At 39.5% G+C, this 18,470-nt stretch overlaps 1 protein-coding gene across 1 annotated transcript in view; it reads right to left on the bottom strand.

Moving 5' to 3' along the window:
• Positions 1–430: 430 nt before the first annotated feature.
• The window catches only part of cngk (cyclic nucleotide-gated potassium channel), a 135,417-nt gene continuing 117,377 nt past the window's right edge, over positions 431–18,470 (bottom strand). Inside the window, exons 37-43 of the mRNA XM_079585083.1 lie at positions 9,354–9,425; positions 8,962–9,233; positions 8,423–8,544; positions 6,564–6,790; positions 6,283–6,440; positions 1,102–1,205; positions 431–988 (exon numbers count right to left, since the gene is read on the bottom strand). Coding sequence (XP_079441209.1) covers positions 696–988; positions 1,102–1,205; positions 6,283–6,440; positions 6,564–6,790; positions 8,423–8,544; positions 8,962–9,233; positions 9,354–9,425 — 1,248 coding nt within the window. The 3' untranslated portion in view covers positions 431–695. The remainder of the gene's footprint in view (positions 989–1,101; positions 1,206–6,282; positions 6,441–6,563; positions 6,791–8,422; positions 8,545–8,961; positions 9,234–9,353; positions 9,426–18,470) is intronic.

Raw genomic sequence — 18,470 nt, forward strand, 5'->3', positions numbered from 1 at the left:
GTTTTAAAAGTTCTTTCTATAATTGTGACCACCTCAAACAAGTGTTCTTAGTCTCAAAACCATTTCATTGTGGAGTTAGTTTGTTTCAGGCCGGCTGGCGTCCCAATTGATAGGTCTCTTATTTAATGGTCCTGGATTGTTGAATTCAGCTCTCTGCACAGTTCTGATCACGTCATCGCTGTTCCGACAATAACTTTATATTTCATATGTAGTTATTATAAATAGCACTCCACACTAATTATGCAAAGAAAATACTGGTATATTCACTTACTGTAAATAGCATTAAATACGTTTTGCACTTAGCCTTAAAAAGAGCCTCATCATTTTAGAGGAAAATGTTTTCCTCTTCAAATCCTTTCATATAAAATAAGTAAATATATGAATTTTCATAGAGTAATACACTGGAGGATAAATCGTCAGCACAAAGTAATGATATGCAAATTTGAAGATTTTTATTTCATTTGGAAATTTTGTTATTTATATATCAGACAAATAGAACATAACAAAAGAACACACTATCACTTTTATCAGCAGCAGCACTACATTACTATTATACAAAATCTACTATAGTAAATGAACAAAATATCCTAAAATAATATGGACTCGCAGTAACACTTAACAATATACCTACCACACAGCTATCTGTTTGATCAACAAACTACTATCAGTAACAGTAAAGAAGCGTGACAAGTACACTACGGATGTAGAATATCAGATGCTTTCTTTAGCACTATGCTCACAGCAGCTGGAAATAAGAGACCTAGACTGTCCAAAGAGTCTTTGGAGAGTAGGGCAATATCCACATAGTTTGAGGCTACGGCGGTGTCACGGTGTGTACATTCCAGTAAAGAGTGATCACCGAAAGCTGATCCAGCAGAGAGACGCTGAAAAGCGTTTTTACCTCTTGTGTCCAGGCACAGATTAACCTTGCCAATTATTATCACATACATTCCAGTGCTAATGTCTCCCTTTCTGTAAATATGTTCCCCTTAAAAAACAAAGAAAAAAAATCAATATGGAACAATAGTTCTTTAGTAATGTTGTAAAGATGTAAATATCTCTTTTAGTTATAGACAATCAAATATTTATCAAAATGATTACCAGCAGGGAAACATCGGAAGAGGATTTTCGTGGAAAGTTCCCTCAGGACAGGTTCTGTAAAGTGGGAGAATAACTGATGCCTCTTGAAATGCTGTATGCAGATTCTAAATCAGAAACAAAAAAGTAATATTAATGACCAAATAAATTTTTTTTTTAATGTTATTTAAATGGGAAAAAAATGGCAGATACGATCATAACCATCCATATATTGTGCACCCCTATTATTTTCTTCTTAATGTCTGTTGGAAATGGTGTGCTGTTGATCACCTTAGAAAATCTCTTATTCTGTAAAAAATAAATGTTGCCCAAAAAACTAGTTAGGCCATGTGCACACCAAAGCGTCCCCCGTGTCATCCAACGTTTGTTGCCTTACCGAAAAAAAGGTTTTTAAAACAAGAATGAGCACACAAATACATCAGTTAGCATGTTATCTGGTTAGCATGCTAAGCTAATTTAGCCATTAACCTAGCTTATGGGCCTATTAGAAAGAATGGACAAAATTTAGCATGTTAACAACAAACACACTCAACTTCGGAGAGGCATTTCTCAGGAACTTTAGGGAATATCAAAAAACCGTTTAGTCATTTGTGTGTGGCTCGATCCAAAGATTATCAGAGCAAAAAATTGCAAACTGATGAAAAATTAAAAGTGAGATATCGAATGAATTGGCATAAACCAAGGAACATGACACAGAGCAAACTAATTTTGAACAATGTTTTAAAAAGTTATAAGCATTTTTGCTTATAAAAAAATCTCTGGAACACTAGTTGGCACTGTGATCAAACTTCTCAGGTACCTGTCAAAGATCCGTACCAAATTTTGCAAATTGTTAAAAAGAAATCACAATTTATGACAAGATTCAAAATGGCACGTGGTTCATCAGATCCTGGATAAACCAGTTTCTACGGATTCAGCACGACACCAAGATCATGATTTTCTGACAAAATTCAAAATGTATTATCAAAAATATAAATACTCATAACCTGTAGGTGGTGCTGTTCCCACATTTGGCATGGACTCTAGGATTATGGATTCAATAAAGTGTACCAATTTTCATATCGATTGATCAAAGTTTGGCCGAGATACAGCCTCTGAACCAATTTTGGGTCTGCATGGTTAAGTTCATGATGTCATAAATTTTTAACCAAGATGAATATGAAAATTGTTTAGTCATGTCTGTGTGGCTTGGTCCAAAGATCATCTGAGCCAATTTTCGTGGAGAGAGGAGTCTTAATGTAAGATGTTGAATGTGATCAGCAGTGATGGGAATACCGGCGTTATAAATAAACGCTGTTACTAACGGCGTTATTTTTTCAGTAACGAGTAATCAAACTAATTACTGTTTCCTCCGTTACAACGCAGTTACCGTTACTGACAATAAAATGCGCTGTTACTATAATTGAGTTCACTGAAGCGGTTCGGTTCACCGATCGGGCTCTTTCTCCGCCATAGGAACTGCAAACTTTTTTCTCTGGTGTGTGTGTGTATGTGTGTGTGTGTGTGTGTTTCGAGGCGCCGGACTGGACGAAAGCAGAGCGAACGTCGTCAGCGCGCGAGAGAGACCGAGTGTGTCCGTCCGAGAGCGCTCTCGACAGTTCGCGAGAAACCGAGTGTGTCCGAGCATAATAGAGTTTATCATCTGCAACGTTTTAATTAGTTTACATGGTTATAAAATAAAACTCCAAAATAACCTGCAGGGAACGTTCCCAGAAAACATCTTTGTTTGACCGCTTGTGAACACGTGCGGCAAACACGACTAGAATTTGGCTTAAATATCCTCTGATGATGACGTTCTAGGTTATAAAAAATAACCCCCCAAAATATTATATTTTATTATTATTATTATTTATGTTGGTACATTGTTCAGTATTATATTGAGAACACTTTTAGTTAAACTGTTTACTTTTGTGAGGAAGAAAATACTTTAAGTAGGCTATACAGTATGTCTACCAGTTGTAAAGGTTTTATCATTTTAATTTGCACTACAAAGAGTGTATGTGTATGTATGTTTTTTATTATTTATTTTTGGTACATTTCTTAAGAAGCATACCGGCCATTTATTTTTGGATTTGTTGGCCAGTTGTGGTCTTTGCAATAATTACTAAAAGTTCTAAACCATCTATTGTGTTTAGTTGTTCCACTATAGCAGGGGTACTCAATTAGAAACCTAAAAGGTCCACTTACCAAATTTTCCTTACGCCCAGGGTCCGGAACAGTGATGGTTCAAAATCCAAAAACAGAACTCAAACAAAAAAGGTGGTAAATGCCCCAAAACGTTCAAACTATGTACAAAAGGGGATGTGGTCTGGCCTTATTAGTGTGAAAAGTGACACCTTTTTTGTGCCACCAGTTCTTTAAACTTGGGCATAAAAGGTGTGAGGGCCAGGCGGAGGCACTGATGTAAGTGTTCATTACTGAGGGTGCTTCTGTATTTGTTTTTCACCATATTCATGGTTGAAAAGGCAGACTCACAACAGTATGTTGAGGGAAACATGGTGAGAATTTGAAGGGCCATCTTCTGCAAGGAAGGAACACCTGCTGCAGGGACCATCTTAGTCCAGAAGGTGGTAGGGTCACAGAGAGACTCCTGCAGTGCAAGGTTTTCCTGAAGCTCAATAATCTCTGATTGAAGAGAAGCAGCACTAGCCCATGGGCAGATTTTCAGGGCTTCAGTTGAAAATTCTGCAATGTTTTTGACAAGGAATGGATTTTCCATGCATAGTAAGACTTGTTTTCCCACAGGGAAATCTCCAAAGCGAGTTTGGAAATTTTCAATCAGCTTGTCCAGGAATTCAGCATGATTGTGATGATGATGTTTTCCTGCGGTTTGATTCAAAAGCTTTGGGAAGTGAAGCAGGTCCTGCTTTAAGTCACACTTGAACAGCTCCAGTTTCTTCTGAAAGACACAGACAGCTGATGTGAGGTTACACACTGTGTTATTTTTGCCCTGGAGCTTCATGTTCAGATCATTGAGATGGGAGGTGATGTCAGATAGAAATGCAACAATTTCCATTTTTTCTTCATTCTGTATGAATTCCACAAATTGTTTTGCTTTTGCACTCTTCTGATCCAACAGAAAGGTTTCCAAATCTTTCCGTAATGTCCAAAAGCGCTCCAGTACCTTGCCTTTACTAAGCCACCGGACATTGTTGTGGAGGAGCAAATCATCAAATTCTGCGTTCACCTCTGTTAGGAATGAGCGCAACAAGCGATGCTGCAGAGCAGATGATGCCCTCAAAAAGTTCACAAGTCTCATTACTGTTGTCATGACCTCTGCATACTTTTCTCCAAGACTGGCACACAAAACCATCTGATGAATTATGCAATGATATGCAATGAGGTCAGGGTGATGAGCTCTCAAGCGTGCCACTAATCCCCTCTCTCTTCCAGTCATACATGGAGCTCCATCAGTAGCAATGGAAATAACATGCTTCAGATCTATCTCTCTGTCTCTCAACATCTGCATCAGTGCTTCATAAATATCATCCCCTCTTGTGTGTCCATGGAGGGCTGTGAGGCCTAACACATCTTCACAGAATTCTCCTTTCTCTTCATCAAAAAATCTGACAAACACCAGAAGTTGTGCATTGTCTGTGTTGTCTGTGGATTCATCCAAAGCCACTGAAATGCATTTAGCCTTTTTTATTGCAGACTTCATTTGGTCAAGCAAATCATCAGCAAGGACTTCAGTTCGCTTTACAGCAGTGGAGTCAGACAAAGATATTTGGTTTATTTTTTGTATTATGTCATCTTTTTGAGTTCCCTCAAACAGAGCAATCGCTATTTCATTCATGCATTCCTTCACAATCTCTGAGTCAGAGAATGGTTTCTTGTGCTTTCCTAAGACCCATGCCACTCTTAATGAGGCTTCAGTTGCACGCTCTTGTTGGGTGGCTGATCTAACTATTACATTGCATGTTGCTTGGTATGATGATTGCAGTTGTTTGATTTTTCTGGCCCTTACCTCGGATTTTAGGGGGTAATTGTGATCAAAGTGTCCATGCTTTGAGTCATAATGACGTTTCACGTTACCACTCTTGACGATGGCAACCGTCTCGTTGCAAATTAAACACATTGGTTTTGTGCTCCCCACCGGCAGCACAAATGCATAACTGTCAGTCCACTCCGTCTTAAATTCACGATTTTCAGAATCAACTTTTCTTTTCTTGTCAGGTTTTGAGCACGCCATGATTTTCACAGACGGATTAGCGCTTGCGTTGTTGTGAATGACACACACAACCTGCGTGTCCCACAGACGTTGCGGCCAGCGAGCGAGTGAGTGAGTGAGTTGTCATGGTGATTTCAGTTATTACAGCTCGGAGTCCTTTGGATTGGACACAGAGTAGATAGATAAACCACATCTAGTTGGAAAACAATATAGGCGCGAAATCACGCAATGAAAACTCGCTTGGATCATGACTAAATTATAATGTTGTTTATTTTGGCTTCGGTCCAAATTGTATCGTGTCTGGGTCCGGATCCGGACCGCGGTCCGCCTATTGAGTACCCCCGCACTATAGTAATGATAATATTTTAATATTTAATGTTTCTCACATTGTCCCACAGCAACATCAAACTAGTGTAGATTAGTGTACAATGTTTTCTAATAATAATTTGTTCTATTTAGTGTCCATTTCATTCATTTAACATATTGGGGGTATCCAAGATATTTCACTTTCTTTTTTTTAAGTAACGCAATAGTTACTTTGCCTGGTAATTAGTTACTTTTGTAATGATATAACTCAGTTACTAACTGAGTTACTTTTTGTGAGAAGTAACTAGTAACTATAACTAATTACTTTTTTTAAGTAACTTGCCCAACACTGGTGATCAGCATGATCAGAGGAATCAGGTTAACTAGGGTATACTATCATTTTCCCAGAACAAAGGGTTCTAAAGTAAATTTTTGTATTGGTGGCGCTATAGAGTTGGTAGAGACAAAATGGGCCAAATCACTAATCATTACAATCTCTACAATTGTGCCAATTTAATACTTTTCTCATGTTCAGGTTATAGGGCTGTTATAGACTCCTATTCGGGAAGAAGCATAGCAAGCAAAGCGTCTCAACTGGAAATAAAAAACAAAACAAAAAATTCTGCACTGCCTGAGCGCTCCCACAGCTAGCTATTTTCAGGTGGCTAAAAACGCTTTGGTGGACACCCGGCCTTAGGCTTCTTTACCTTGACACAATCTCCATTTTCAAAGAGACGGGGATGCCTTGGAACAAAACCTCTGCGCATGTCCCTCTAGTGCGGTTCCACCGATAACTGTAGAACTGTGTCACCCGATTTTGTAATGCAGTTGGGATTCTCTCATGCATCATGTACCCCTGAATAGTCTGGAACAGATAACAAGGTTATTCGGAAGTAAATCAATTACTCGTAAATTATCAAACACTTTACAATGTCATACACACTGTATTTGAGACTGTTGTTCTTCAAGATGCAATGTTTACAATTACCTGCAGTTTTTCCTCGAAGGCTTCCTGCCGTGTTCTCTTGTTTGTTTGTGTAGCGATGAGAAGTCCAATTTTATAAACCACTTGAATTTTAGACAGAATCATTAGCATAACACATGCTATCACTTCTCCAAAGTTTGTTGCCTTTATATCACCATATCCTGTTGTTGTGTAAATTTGTAATAACCAGTATGTAGCATATCTATACATTTCTGTGAAGTCATAGATCTCTGCAAAGGAGAGAAAAAACAATTAGCCCTGCTGAAAAATCCAACATAAACCATGTTGGTCCAGCTGGTTTGAGCTGGTATTGTGCTGGTGGACCACAGTGATGGGAAGTCTGATCCTTTTCAGTAAACTGGTTCTTTCGGACAGTTCATTTCAATGAAGTGATTCAATAAAACAATTCAACAGTTTATGTAATCACGCAATGATATCACATATATACAGTTATATTACATATATGCAATGCTATTATTAAAGCACCCAGGGTTTTTCCTGAATTGAAAATATTTTAGCAGCCGCCATTTGATGATTCAATATGAGGATATCTGCCGTTCTGCAGTACCGCTGATAGCCGGCTGCTTTAAATCACTCCCGTGACTGTTCGGGTAAGTGCTCTGTAAAGAGCGCCAAACGTTTCTATTCACAACGTGTTTCTGTAGCGTTGAGCTTTGCAGCTAATCACAGACATCTCTGTTGAACGTATGAACGCAATGGCCAATCAGATGTGTTTAAGTTAGTCAGAACCCGCTCAACACCGCTGAGTTTGTTCAGAGCGAGTTCTGTATAACCAACAAAGTATAAACACAATGTTCACTCCACTTTGCTATACAGACTGCTAACTACACATTGCAAAGTTTCTGGATTGTATTTAAATGCGCGATTCAAACCGAATGGCAGTGATAACCATAGCAATGGACCGAACAAAACAAACTGATACTGTGTGTCAAATTATCTACTTTGTTGATCATTTTATAACTAACTTTTCAAATTAAAAATTTTTTTACACACAAATTTACAGATTTTTAAATGTAAAATAATTCTAAGCACTTTGTTTTATGATCTGTCCTGACAGTGGTTCTTTTTTATTTCATGAATAAATCGGATAAGTTAATTTTACAAATTGTTTCTTTGCATTTATTCTGGATTTATTGTCAGTTAATGACAATAAATGTAACGTGTGTCTGCCAAATGCATAAATCTAAATCGATACACATTTTGTCTTGTGCACAAAAAAAAACAACAACAAGGAAAACAAGGAACATGATAATAAAAAAATTAAAGTGGAAATAACTTAGAGCAACATGTGCTGCATGTTCTGTGTTCCCCCTTCATTGTGTTTTTGGTTCTGTCCTGTGACCTAGTTTTCCTCAGTCATTTTATTCACCTGCGTCTTGTTAGTAAAGCTCATGCTTATAAGCCCTCAGTTCTCGTTAATGATAGCGTCAATGTATATGTGTATTTCTCCTGAGTTAAGCCTGTTTCCTGAGTATTTGTTATTAAAGCCCGTCTCCTTGAAGTATTCCTTATCGTGGAGTTTATATACATCATGTTACGCGATACTTAGGAACCGCTTATGATGTTGATACCAGCTGCCTCAGTTCACATTATATTTTTTTCATTCCTTTATTTTTTGACTGGTGTCTGCTTATGATGTTAGTCAAGGTTTTAATAATTGAATGCCATTATTTATTTATTTTTATGCTGTAGAAGCTGTAGTAAGAGAAGACTGAAATAAAACAAATGGACGTTTTGAAAGTTATGCTATATTCTTTTAACATTATTTCAAAAGATTAAGTGGATTTTGATGTCTCATGCTCTGACTCCTTTAAATTGTCCTATGTTTTTTATTTCCTCACCTGTTTTGGCAATCCATGACATTATTCCATGACTTTCAACAAATGAAATGCAGAGCACTGCCGCACAGTGGACAAAGAGGATTGAGTGTACAAAGTACTTGATCATCCTAATGGCCAGAACACTGAAAACACAAAAAACAAGGAAAAATGCAAATGGACATGGTTTTGCAGATGAAAAAACGAAATGTACAGTAATATAATATATTTTAAATTTACACATTATATTAGGTGTCTTTAACTACTATGCACTTACATTAAAACAAAAATGAGTTAGGTGCAATGTACCTATTGTGTTTATGTTGTTTTGTGAAACACTTGTGCTGCTATTTAGCTGGAATACGAGTTAGATTAGGGACAGGTTTGGTGGTATAATTAAACCTGTAATAACATGTAGGTATTTATTTTATTTTATATCAGTACAATGTAAAAACATGTACTAGTTTGTTTAAATGTTTTATACACAGTAGTTAAAGTAGAACCAATGGATTTTAGGGACATGCAAGGAATATTAAATGGACAAGTATCACTAAAAGACATACTTGGATGTTATTGATTGTTCTTCTTTCCACATAAACACTAATAGTGAAAAAATGCGTGGCAAGTGACCAATCCGGACATAAATTATCATAGACAGATAATTTGCTGGATCATTTTTCATGTGGTGCATAACTAGAAGGCCATATGGAAATGAACAGATCATATCAAAGATATATCCTAATTTCCTCTTCATGTAACTACGGGACGTTGATCTGTAATCTGAAATATCTGTTCCACTTTCATCATAATAAGAAAAGTGAAACTTCAGGAAGATCTGGAAAAAAAGGTGGGAAGAATTAAGTTTAATAAGGTCTTCATCCTTAGCTATAATATTTTTATTTTTATGTTTTTTGTTAATAATCTTGAGTTAAATATGTGATAATCTTTGTCTTACCTCACATATCTGAATGATCTCAACAATTTTTGTGAGCAATAACAAATACCAGTTCACATCAAACACAGCAGGCTGAGAGAGAGAGAGAGAGAGAGAGAGAGAGAGAGAGAGAGAGAGAGAGAGAGAGAGAGAGAGAGAGAGGGAACAGAATGTAATTTAGTTTTTGTGCCAGTACTTAATGTTTAACTAAGAGAATCCTTTAGAGTAAGGGATTCTGTAACAGACAGCCGGTCCGTGTACTTTTTCGTTCATTCATTATTCTATTTTGGAGGTCACATGGGAAACGAAAAATAAGTGATATATGAATATTTTACACTTCTGTAACACTTGTTAAATGGAAGTGAATGTCATGTTTTCATCTGTTTTAGGGATTGAAAATAAAATACTTAACCATTGAAAAAAAAAAAAAAAAAGCGCCATACTGAACTGCGTTTGGGTCTATTTTTGACCTATGTTTTGGTTGACCTGGAAGTACTACTCTTTGGGCGGGTTGGGAATTGCTTTGGATGGTTTTGTTTTGATATTGTCATCTGGATGACATGGCGTCTTTGGAGGCATATTCCGAGACAATTTGTGACATGCGACGCATGCAGATATTGCATAGCACCTTACAGCCATTGGGCACATGGGACATTTTCACAATGGGTGTTTTTAGGATTCAAGAGAGGCGACTTCCCTTTCAGAAGGACAGCCTCAGCACTTCATTGTTGTGTGCCGTTATGTACCGTTTCGTCACGTTACAACAAAGTCAGCTTTCATGCATTCCCCTGCGGGAATGACGCTGCGGTATGGGCTGAGTGGATGCAGAAGATCCAGAAGGATGACTTCAACCCAACAAAATTTTTAAATGCATATCATTTTCAGTGTATTTCACCTGAGCTTTTCTATGCTTTCTATTACTGCATTCATATTGTGCAAGTGAGATGAGTAAAGAGCATCTGTTTCATAAATCATTATCTGTCTGGTGTTTATAAGCAGCACAGTATTTTTATACATGTAAAATATACACAAACTTATAGTACATTGTTTGTGGTACTTACAGTTAAAAATGTAAATGTAAAATATGTGATGATAATATTGATCGAGCAATTGATGTAGGCTAAGTAACTTAAGTGAAAATATATGCGCAGAATTGAGAAAATAGTATTTATGGAGATAAATTGTAGCCTATCACAAAACGTGTGAAAGTGCACGGGGTATTTTATTTAACAACTCTAATCGTAGTTGTAACTATTTTTACAGTAATGCAAGACCACAGCCTAACTGTCTTAAATAATATACTTGAAATAAAAGAGTTTTGAATAAGGTTTTTTCTTTTAGTTTAAAGGGTTAGATCACCCAAAAATTCTGTCATTAATTACTCGCCTTTATGCCGTTCCAAACCCACAAGACTTTTGTTTATCTTCGGAAGACAAATAAAAACCTTTTTGATGAAATCTGAGGTTTTCAAAATATTAATCTCCATGAGAGCACCACGGTGCATGTGTGTTGTGTTTACACAAAAACAGGCGTTGTTGCGTAAACACTGAAGATGAATATTTTGTAAATAAAGTTATTTTTTTCTTCCGCAAAGCACCCGTCACCATAGATATACATAATAAAGGCTAGATGTCTTACGGCGGAGTCTCGAATGTCATCACCCGGCGGCCATCTTGTCACAGGGAAGCTTTCTGTACGGTGAGTGATCTGCACGAACACAAATACTCTTATCTCGCTGAAATCTTGATGGATTTACAAACGGTTTAGTTTCTTACAAACTTTATTAAAGTGGCTATAATTCTGGATGCTTGAACATGTTGAAATATATAATATTATAATTATTCATTAGTACGCAGAGTCATAACTACATCCCTGACGTTTATAACAAACCAACCCGTTTGAAAATCTGTAGAAAATTGAGCAAGTTATGGTTATTTAAAAAGTACATGCACCATTAAAACAATGTTATGAGTGAGCGAGCCCCCTGTGGCAAGATGGCCGCGGTGTGCGGACGTCGACCTCCATTGGCCAGCAGCGCGGACGAGACATCTAGCCTGTATTATATGATATCTATGCCTGTCACTACATAAAATTGAGGTTAAAGCTACAATATGTCATTTTTTTCCGCCACTAGGGGTCGCTAAACTCATGCAATAACAAAGGCGTAGGTTGATGACGCTTAAGCGGAATTATGGAACTTGACGACATGTCGATAGATCTACTGTAATAATGTTTATGGATGAGTGAATACATTGATGTTTTTAACATGACTGTGGGATGAAGCAGGGCGCGATTGCTAATGAGAGAGAGATCTCAGCGCCACACGCGAGTCCCGCAGATATAAAGGAATGAGGACATTTCATTCTACCGAACGCAAGTGCTGAATTAATACTCACACAGGACAGTGTATTAGACGAATTAAACTTGTGAGGTAACGCAGCGCTGTCTCACTCGCTATACACTATCACACTAAATTGCATTTGAGTGTGTTGAAAGTTGTAATGTTATTCTGTGTTAGTTTGTCTGTATGAGACTAGCAGTAAACTAATCAACATTAGAATAACATACAGATCATATTCTAACATTTCATCATGTTGAGCATCATGTACATTGATTCATTTTATGTACATTTGCTCACCTAATAAAGTACATGCAAGAGTGGCGTCTCTGTCAAGTCGAAGTTAGTCGCGGACGCTAGCTCTCGGCGTCTCGAAAACGACACGCTGATATTGATCCTCGTTTTAGTTCTCCTTTTGTCCCAAAGTCTGCTTGCCATGGTCCATAATGTTTGAACGAAGCAACAACAGCACGAGGGTGCCGCTAGACGTAAAGCAGTTGTCCACGTCTGTCGCCACAGTTACTATGGCTGTACGAGCGGAAACCAGGGTTAACGCGGATATTACGTCAGTGACTGGCGACAGTGACCAGGGAGTCAGGGACGAGCCATTTAAAATAGGAATTTCTCTGAAATTAAAAATCTTTGGGAACTTTTTGGATATTGTAAGTACACAACTGCAGGAAATATATCACACTGTGCAAGTGATTTTTGGATATTTTATATTGTACATTTAAGCCACTGGAGTCACATGGATTACTTTAAGTTGCATATGCTATCAATGATGGGACAGAAAGCTATCAGATTTCATCAAAAAGATTTTAATTTGTGTTCAGAAGATATACAAAAGTCTTACGGGTTTGGAACGACACAAGGGTGAGAAATTAGTGATGGAATTTTCATTTTTGAGTGAACCAACCCTTTAAATGATTTTGATCGGCTGTCGATGTTTATATTATTCATCAGCAGGAAACAAAAATAATTCTGAATGTGATTCCAATGGTATTGTTCCGGTTTTGTCGTTATAAAGCTTACAAATCACTCTAGTAGCTGAGTCCACACCACAACTATGTTCATAGTTTCTCTTGTGAGACGTCATTCCAACAATCATGGCAACAGATGTTAGTAGGTTTACGCATATCACAGCCACCGCAATAGCCATTATTTTTAATGGGAGACTAATAGGAGATTAATGGCAAGGAAAGCCCCTCATACTTGAGTTTCTCCCTCCTATCTGCTTCAAGGTCTTGATAAATTGTGGCATGTCCTTGTTGTTTAGAATCCAGTATTCCTGTGATACTTTTGTCTTTTATGAGTTAAATAAAAAAACTTTGTCTCGTCCTCTGTCCAAAAATACCGCGTCATCTTTACATAATGATCGACTTTTACGTATGCCAGGTGACCTGAAAAAAAAACGTTTCCATTGCAGTTTTGCAAAATATTCCTTTTTCGAATTGTCTGAAAAACCACCACTGTGTGTCATATATAGTGGCCCTGTCAAGACCACTTGGCTCAAGGTAGGGTTGACATAGGGGAGACCACACTGAACTTAATATTTAATTAAAACGCTGGTTTATTAATGAATGATTTAAACAACACAGTAAGTGGAAAGCAAAACAAAACAGAACTGGCAAGGAGCGCCGACCGAAGCCAGCCTCTCATTGTCGGGCCGAAATAGCAGGAAGCGAGAGCAAGCCAACTGGAAGGCAGTGATTTTAACAACTCCCTCATCAGTCCACCAATTAGCATCACACGACCCACCGCAACAGCTCCACCTAAAAGTGACAAAACATCAGCAGTAGGCAATACAGGCTTGATTACCTACACCTGGCCAAACCAGGGAGAGACACACCCAGCACTGCATAGCCGGGCGTGACATCACTCCCCCCGAAAAAAAAGAGGCCCACCTTAAGGGGACTCTGGATAAACACTCCCAATCTCCAAAGTAACAAATAAATACTAAACAAACATTAAACCAAACTCAATCACACTGGAATCCCATACCCACATTCAATCGTGCACATTCACTCATTTATTTGTGTGAACAAGTCTGTTACACCCCATAACCAACACTGACCATCCTCACCCCAAATCTCCACTGTATCTTACCACCCAGCAAGATCCTGGCACCTTGGATAGCTAATTAAGGGAGGAGAGACGAGACAAAGACAGGGTAGAAAAAAAACATCACATTGACTCATCCGGGCCCCGAGAAAGTGCATCTGCTACCACATTGTCAGCGCCACGAATGTGTCTAATAGACAATCGGTAGGGCTGCAAAAACAGCGCCCACCGCATGAGACGCTGATTAGCATTTTGTAAAGACTGTAGGAATGTGAGCAGATTGTGGTCTGAATAAACCACAACGGGATGTAAACCACCCCCCACATATACCTCGAAATGCTGGAGCGCCCAGATCAACGCTAGAGCCTCCTTTTCAATCGTCGAATAATTAAGCTGGTGGCGATTAAATTTGCGTGAAAAATAACCTACTGGTCGCTCAATTTCTTGCTCATCTTTTTGTATGAGCACTGCGCCAGCCCCCACCTGACTTGCATCCACTTGAAGTTGAAAAGGGTCATCTAACTTTGGTGCCGCCAGGACAGGCGCAGAACTCAACAAAAGCTTTGCATTTTCAAATGCCCGCTTACAATCATCGGACCACACAAACCTGACTGATTGTTTTAACAAATCGGTAAGTGGGGCCACAACGGTTGAAAAATTACAACAAAAATTTCGATAAAACCCAATCATCCCTAGAAAACGCATCACTTCCTTTTTGGTAGTCGGCGAAGGAAACCGGTCAATGGCCAATACTTTAGCCCTAATTGGCCGCACTTGCCCCTGCCCCACCACCTTACCCAAAAATACCACAGTGGCCTGGGCAAACTCGCATTTCGCAAGATTAACCGTGAGCGTTGCTGCCACCAACCTCTCAAACAGCGAACGTATACGCGCCAGGTGTATTTCCCAGGTGTCTGCGTAACACACCACATCGTCTATGTAAACTGCACACCCATCCAACCCCGCAATGACACGATTCATAAGACGTTGGAATGTGCAGGGGGCGTTCCGGAGTCCAAAACTCATACGGGTGTAAGAATACAACCCCGAAGGTGTAATAAATGTAGCAATTTCCTGCGCCCTAGGCGTAAGCGGTACCTGATAATACCCCTTTAATAAGTCAAATTTACTTACATATCGAGCACTACCAACCTGATCCACACAATCCTCGATACGTGGCAAAGGAAAGGAGTCAGCCTTTGTCACCGCATTCACCTTTCTATAGTCTGTACAAAACCTAAATGTGCTGTCAGGTTTTTTAACAAGTAAGCATGGTGATGCCCAGCTCGAATATGATGGTTTTGCTAGACCATTATCAAGCAGATATTTCACACTGGCATCCAAGCTTTTTCGTTTGTCCGGAGCAACACGGTAAAATCTCTGTCGAATGGGTTTTGCATCCCCTACGTCAATGTCATGTTCAATAAGACTGGTGCAGGTTGGTGTGTCGGAAAATAAAGACAAAAACTCAAAAAGTAAATATTTTAACTGATCACGTTGTTCCCCAACTAAATGCCCTAAGAGGCTGTCCAAGCTAACCAACGTGTCTGAATTGTTTAGCCTAGCCTGCAGGACCGCATCATCCGGATCCCGCACCCCATCCCCAACTGCCACTTCAGAAGCGTCGGATGCGCCCTCCCCAATAGCCAGTCCAACAGGTCTATAAGCAGTCTTATCATCACCCACCACCTGCAATGGTGAGGAATAATATGGTTTAAGTAAATTAACATGAACCCGTTGTGTTTTCCTCCTCCGCTCAGGGGTGGACACCACATAGTTGTTATCTGATATTTTCCGCACAACAGTATATGGACCAGTGTATTTAGCCTCTAATGCCGAACCCAGAATTGGCAACAATGCAACAACTTGATCACCAGGGCTAAATACTCTTACCTCTGCTTTAAGATCGTATCGTCGCTTCATTTTAGTTTGCGCTTCACATAGATTTTCATTAGCCACCTTCCCAGCTAAGAACAACCTTCGGCGAAAGCCATGAACATAATCGGCCAAATTCCCAGGTATCTCCACCACACCACCATCTAAATCACCACTCAACACCGATAAAACGGTACGGACTTTGTGCCCAAAAACTAAATCATTAGGGCTAAACCCCGTGCTCTCCTGTACTACCGCACGGGCTGCCAGTAGTAGCCACGGTAAGCCCTCTTCCCAATCTCTCTTAAGTTCTACACAATAAGCACGTAACAACGATTTCAATGTGGCATGAAAACGTTCCAGAACCCCCTGGCTCTGGGCATGATATGCACTACTTAAATTATGTTTTACTCGCAGTTCTTTTAACGCCGCCGCAAATGTCTTGGACGTAAAATTTGACCCACGATCGCTTTGTATTACTTTTGGTAGACCAAAAATAGATATAAACTGAGACAAAGCCTTCACAATTGACCTTGTGGTTATAGTCCTTAAAGCATACGCCGCAGGATAACGTGTCGCTTGGCACATCACAGTGAAAAGATAAACACTGCCAGACTTTGACTGTGGCAAAGGACCCACACAATCAATAACTAGATGTTCAAACGGAATGCCCACGGACCGAATGGGTTGTAGTGGTGCAGGTTTAATCGAAACATTTGGTTTACCTGCAATTTGACACGCATGGCAACCTTTTACGAAACTCGCTATGTCCCTTTTTATCCGGGGCCAATAGAAATGTTGCAATACATGATTGTAGGTTTTCCTCACCCCAAAATGACCAGACGCTTCTCCGTGCGCTGCTTTTAACACCAACTCCCGGTATTTCACAGGCACCACCACCTGCAACACCTGATCTGCCACATCATTGTCCGCCCGAGGTGACCACCTGCGCAGCAACAAACCATTTTGGATCAGATAACCATGATCAACATTATCATCGCCCGAGGCCAACGCAAAATACTTCTCGAGATTACGATCATTCTTTTGCGCCTCAATTACCTCACTAGGAGATAACGGTGCTGGTAAATCTGGTACAAACACTTTAACTGCACTAGCCTTAGATACATCAGATGGTTTCACTGTCTGAGCACGAGCCATTGCTCGCGTCACCGCGCAGGCAGTGAACACCTCTGGAAAATCTTTAAGACATTTGTCCGGCTCAACTGATAGCGTAGCCACTGTTTTAACCACAGGGGGCGGACATGACCTCTCCGGCCACACACAACCCCCTCCCAAATTATTTCCGATAATCAGGTCAATATTTTCAACTGGTAGAGTCGGACGTACAGCTATAGTCACCTCTCCATTCACAAACCCAGACTGCAACTGAATTCTATGCAATGGCACTGGAAACGGTTGAAGCCCAATTCCTCGAATTAACACACAACTCCCAATATCAGACAAATAGGAGAAAGGCAGGACCGATTGGCAAATGAAACTCTCCGAAGCTCCAGTGTCACGCAATATTTTAACTGGTACTCTATGAGCATCTCCCACTAGTGAAACAAACCCTTCGGTGATAAAAGGAGCGTAATCAGACACTGTGGTTTTAGGTTCCTTCCACAACATTTTAGAATACTCAGGGTCAGTTTGAGTTCCATTTAACTTAACATTCCTCAACTGTGCAGCAGGAATCAACGAGGCACAGGCAACATCTTTGATATTGCTTACTTTACTCTTATTACGGGCACTCAAGACTGGACATTCCTTTTTCCAATGACCTAATTCAAAACAATAATGGCACTTACTGTCGGCATCACTTTCCCATGTTTTATTACGAGACGCAGGGTAAAACCTTCCAGGAGAACCTGCATTAACGCGGACAGGGCGATTTTCCCTACGATTATCGTAACGCGGAGAAAAATCCCGCATATGAATTCTATGCGTCAACACATATCCATCCGCGAGGACAGCAGCCTCGGCAGCTGTCTTCACCTTATGTTCGTTTAAATATGTAGCAATCTGTTCGGGCAAAATGTTCATAAACTGTTCCAAAATAACCAAATCGCACAAATCATTAAACGAATCAATCCCCTCCGCTGTGCGCCAGCGATTAAAAAAACTACTAAGCTCTCTGGCCACATCAGCATGAGTTTGTTTTTCCGACTTTCTCCAATTGCGAAAACGTTGTCTATAAGCCTCCGGAATCAATTCGTAACTTTTTAACACAGCCTCTTTTACTAATTGGTAACTCTTTCTTTCTACAAAAGGCAGTGCCACAAATGCCTCTTGTGCACGCCCAAGTAATACCGTTTGTAAAAGCAAAGTCTTATCCTCATCACTCCAATTCTGGTCGGCCGCAACATTTTCAAACAAAGAGAAAAATATATCCGGATCCTGTTCGTTGAACTTTGGAAGAAACTTTATCATATTTGCTACACCCAATTTCTGAGTGGAATGTCCACCGACTTTACCTTCAGCCATCAGCTTAAGCCGGGTGCGTTCAAGTTCATAAGCCCGCTCCTGTTCATACTCCAAATGCTTCAGTTTTTCCCTTTCAAACACACGATCTTTTTCTCTTTCAACAGACTCCATTTTCTTGCGTTCTAAATCTTGTTCTATTTCAAGTTTCTTTTGCTCAAATTCCAATCTCTTTTGATCCAATTGCATCTGCAAAAGTATTTTTTGTTGTTCATAGGTTAATTCGTTACTTTTAGCTGGGGGATTTAAAACAGACGGGTCTGTTGGAAATGCCGCTGCTGGGGTAGGCTCTGCCAGAGTACCCTCGGGCAACACTTGATTTTCTTTCAAACGATCACGAATAAAATCTATCAATTTATCTTTCTTTGCTGTTTTTTGCAGTG

This window comes from Phoxinus phoxinus (genome assembly GCF_949152265.1).
Source record: "Phoxinus phoxinus genome assembly, chromosome: 17".
Lineage (NCBI taxonomy): Eukaryota > Metazoa > Chordata > Actinopteri > Cypriniformes > Leuciscidae > Phoxinus > Phoxinus phoxinus.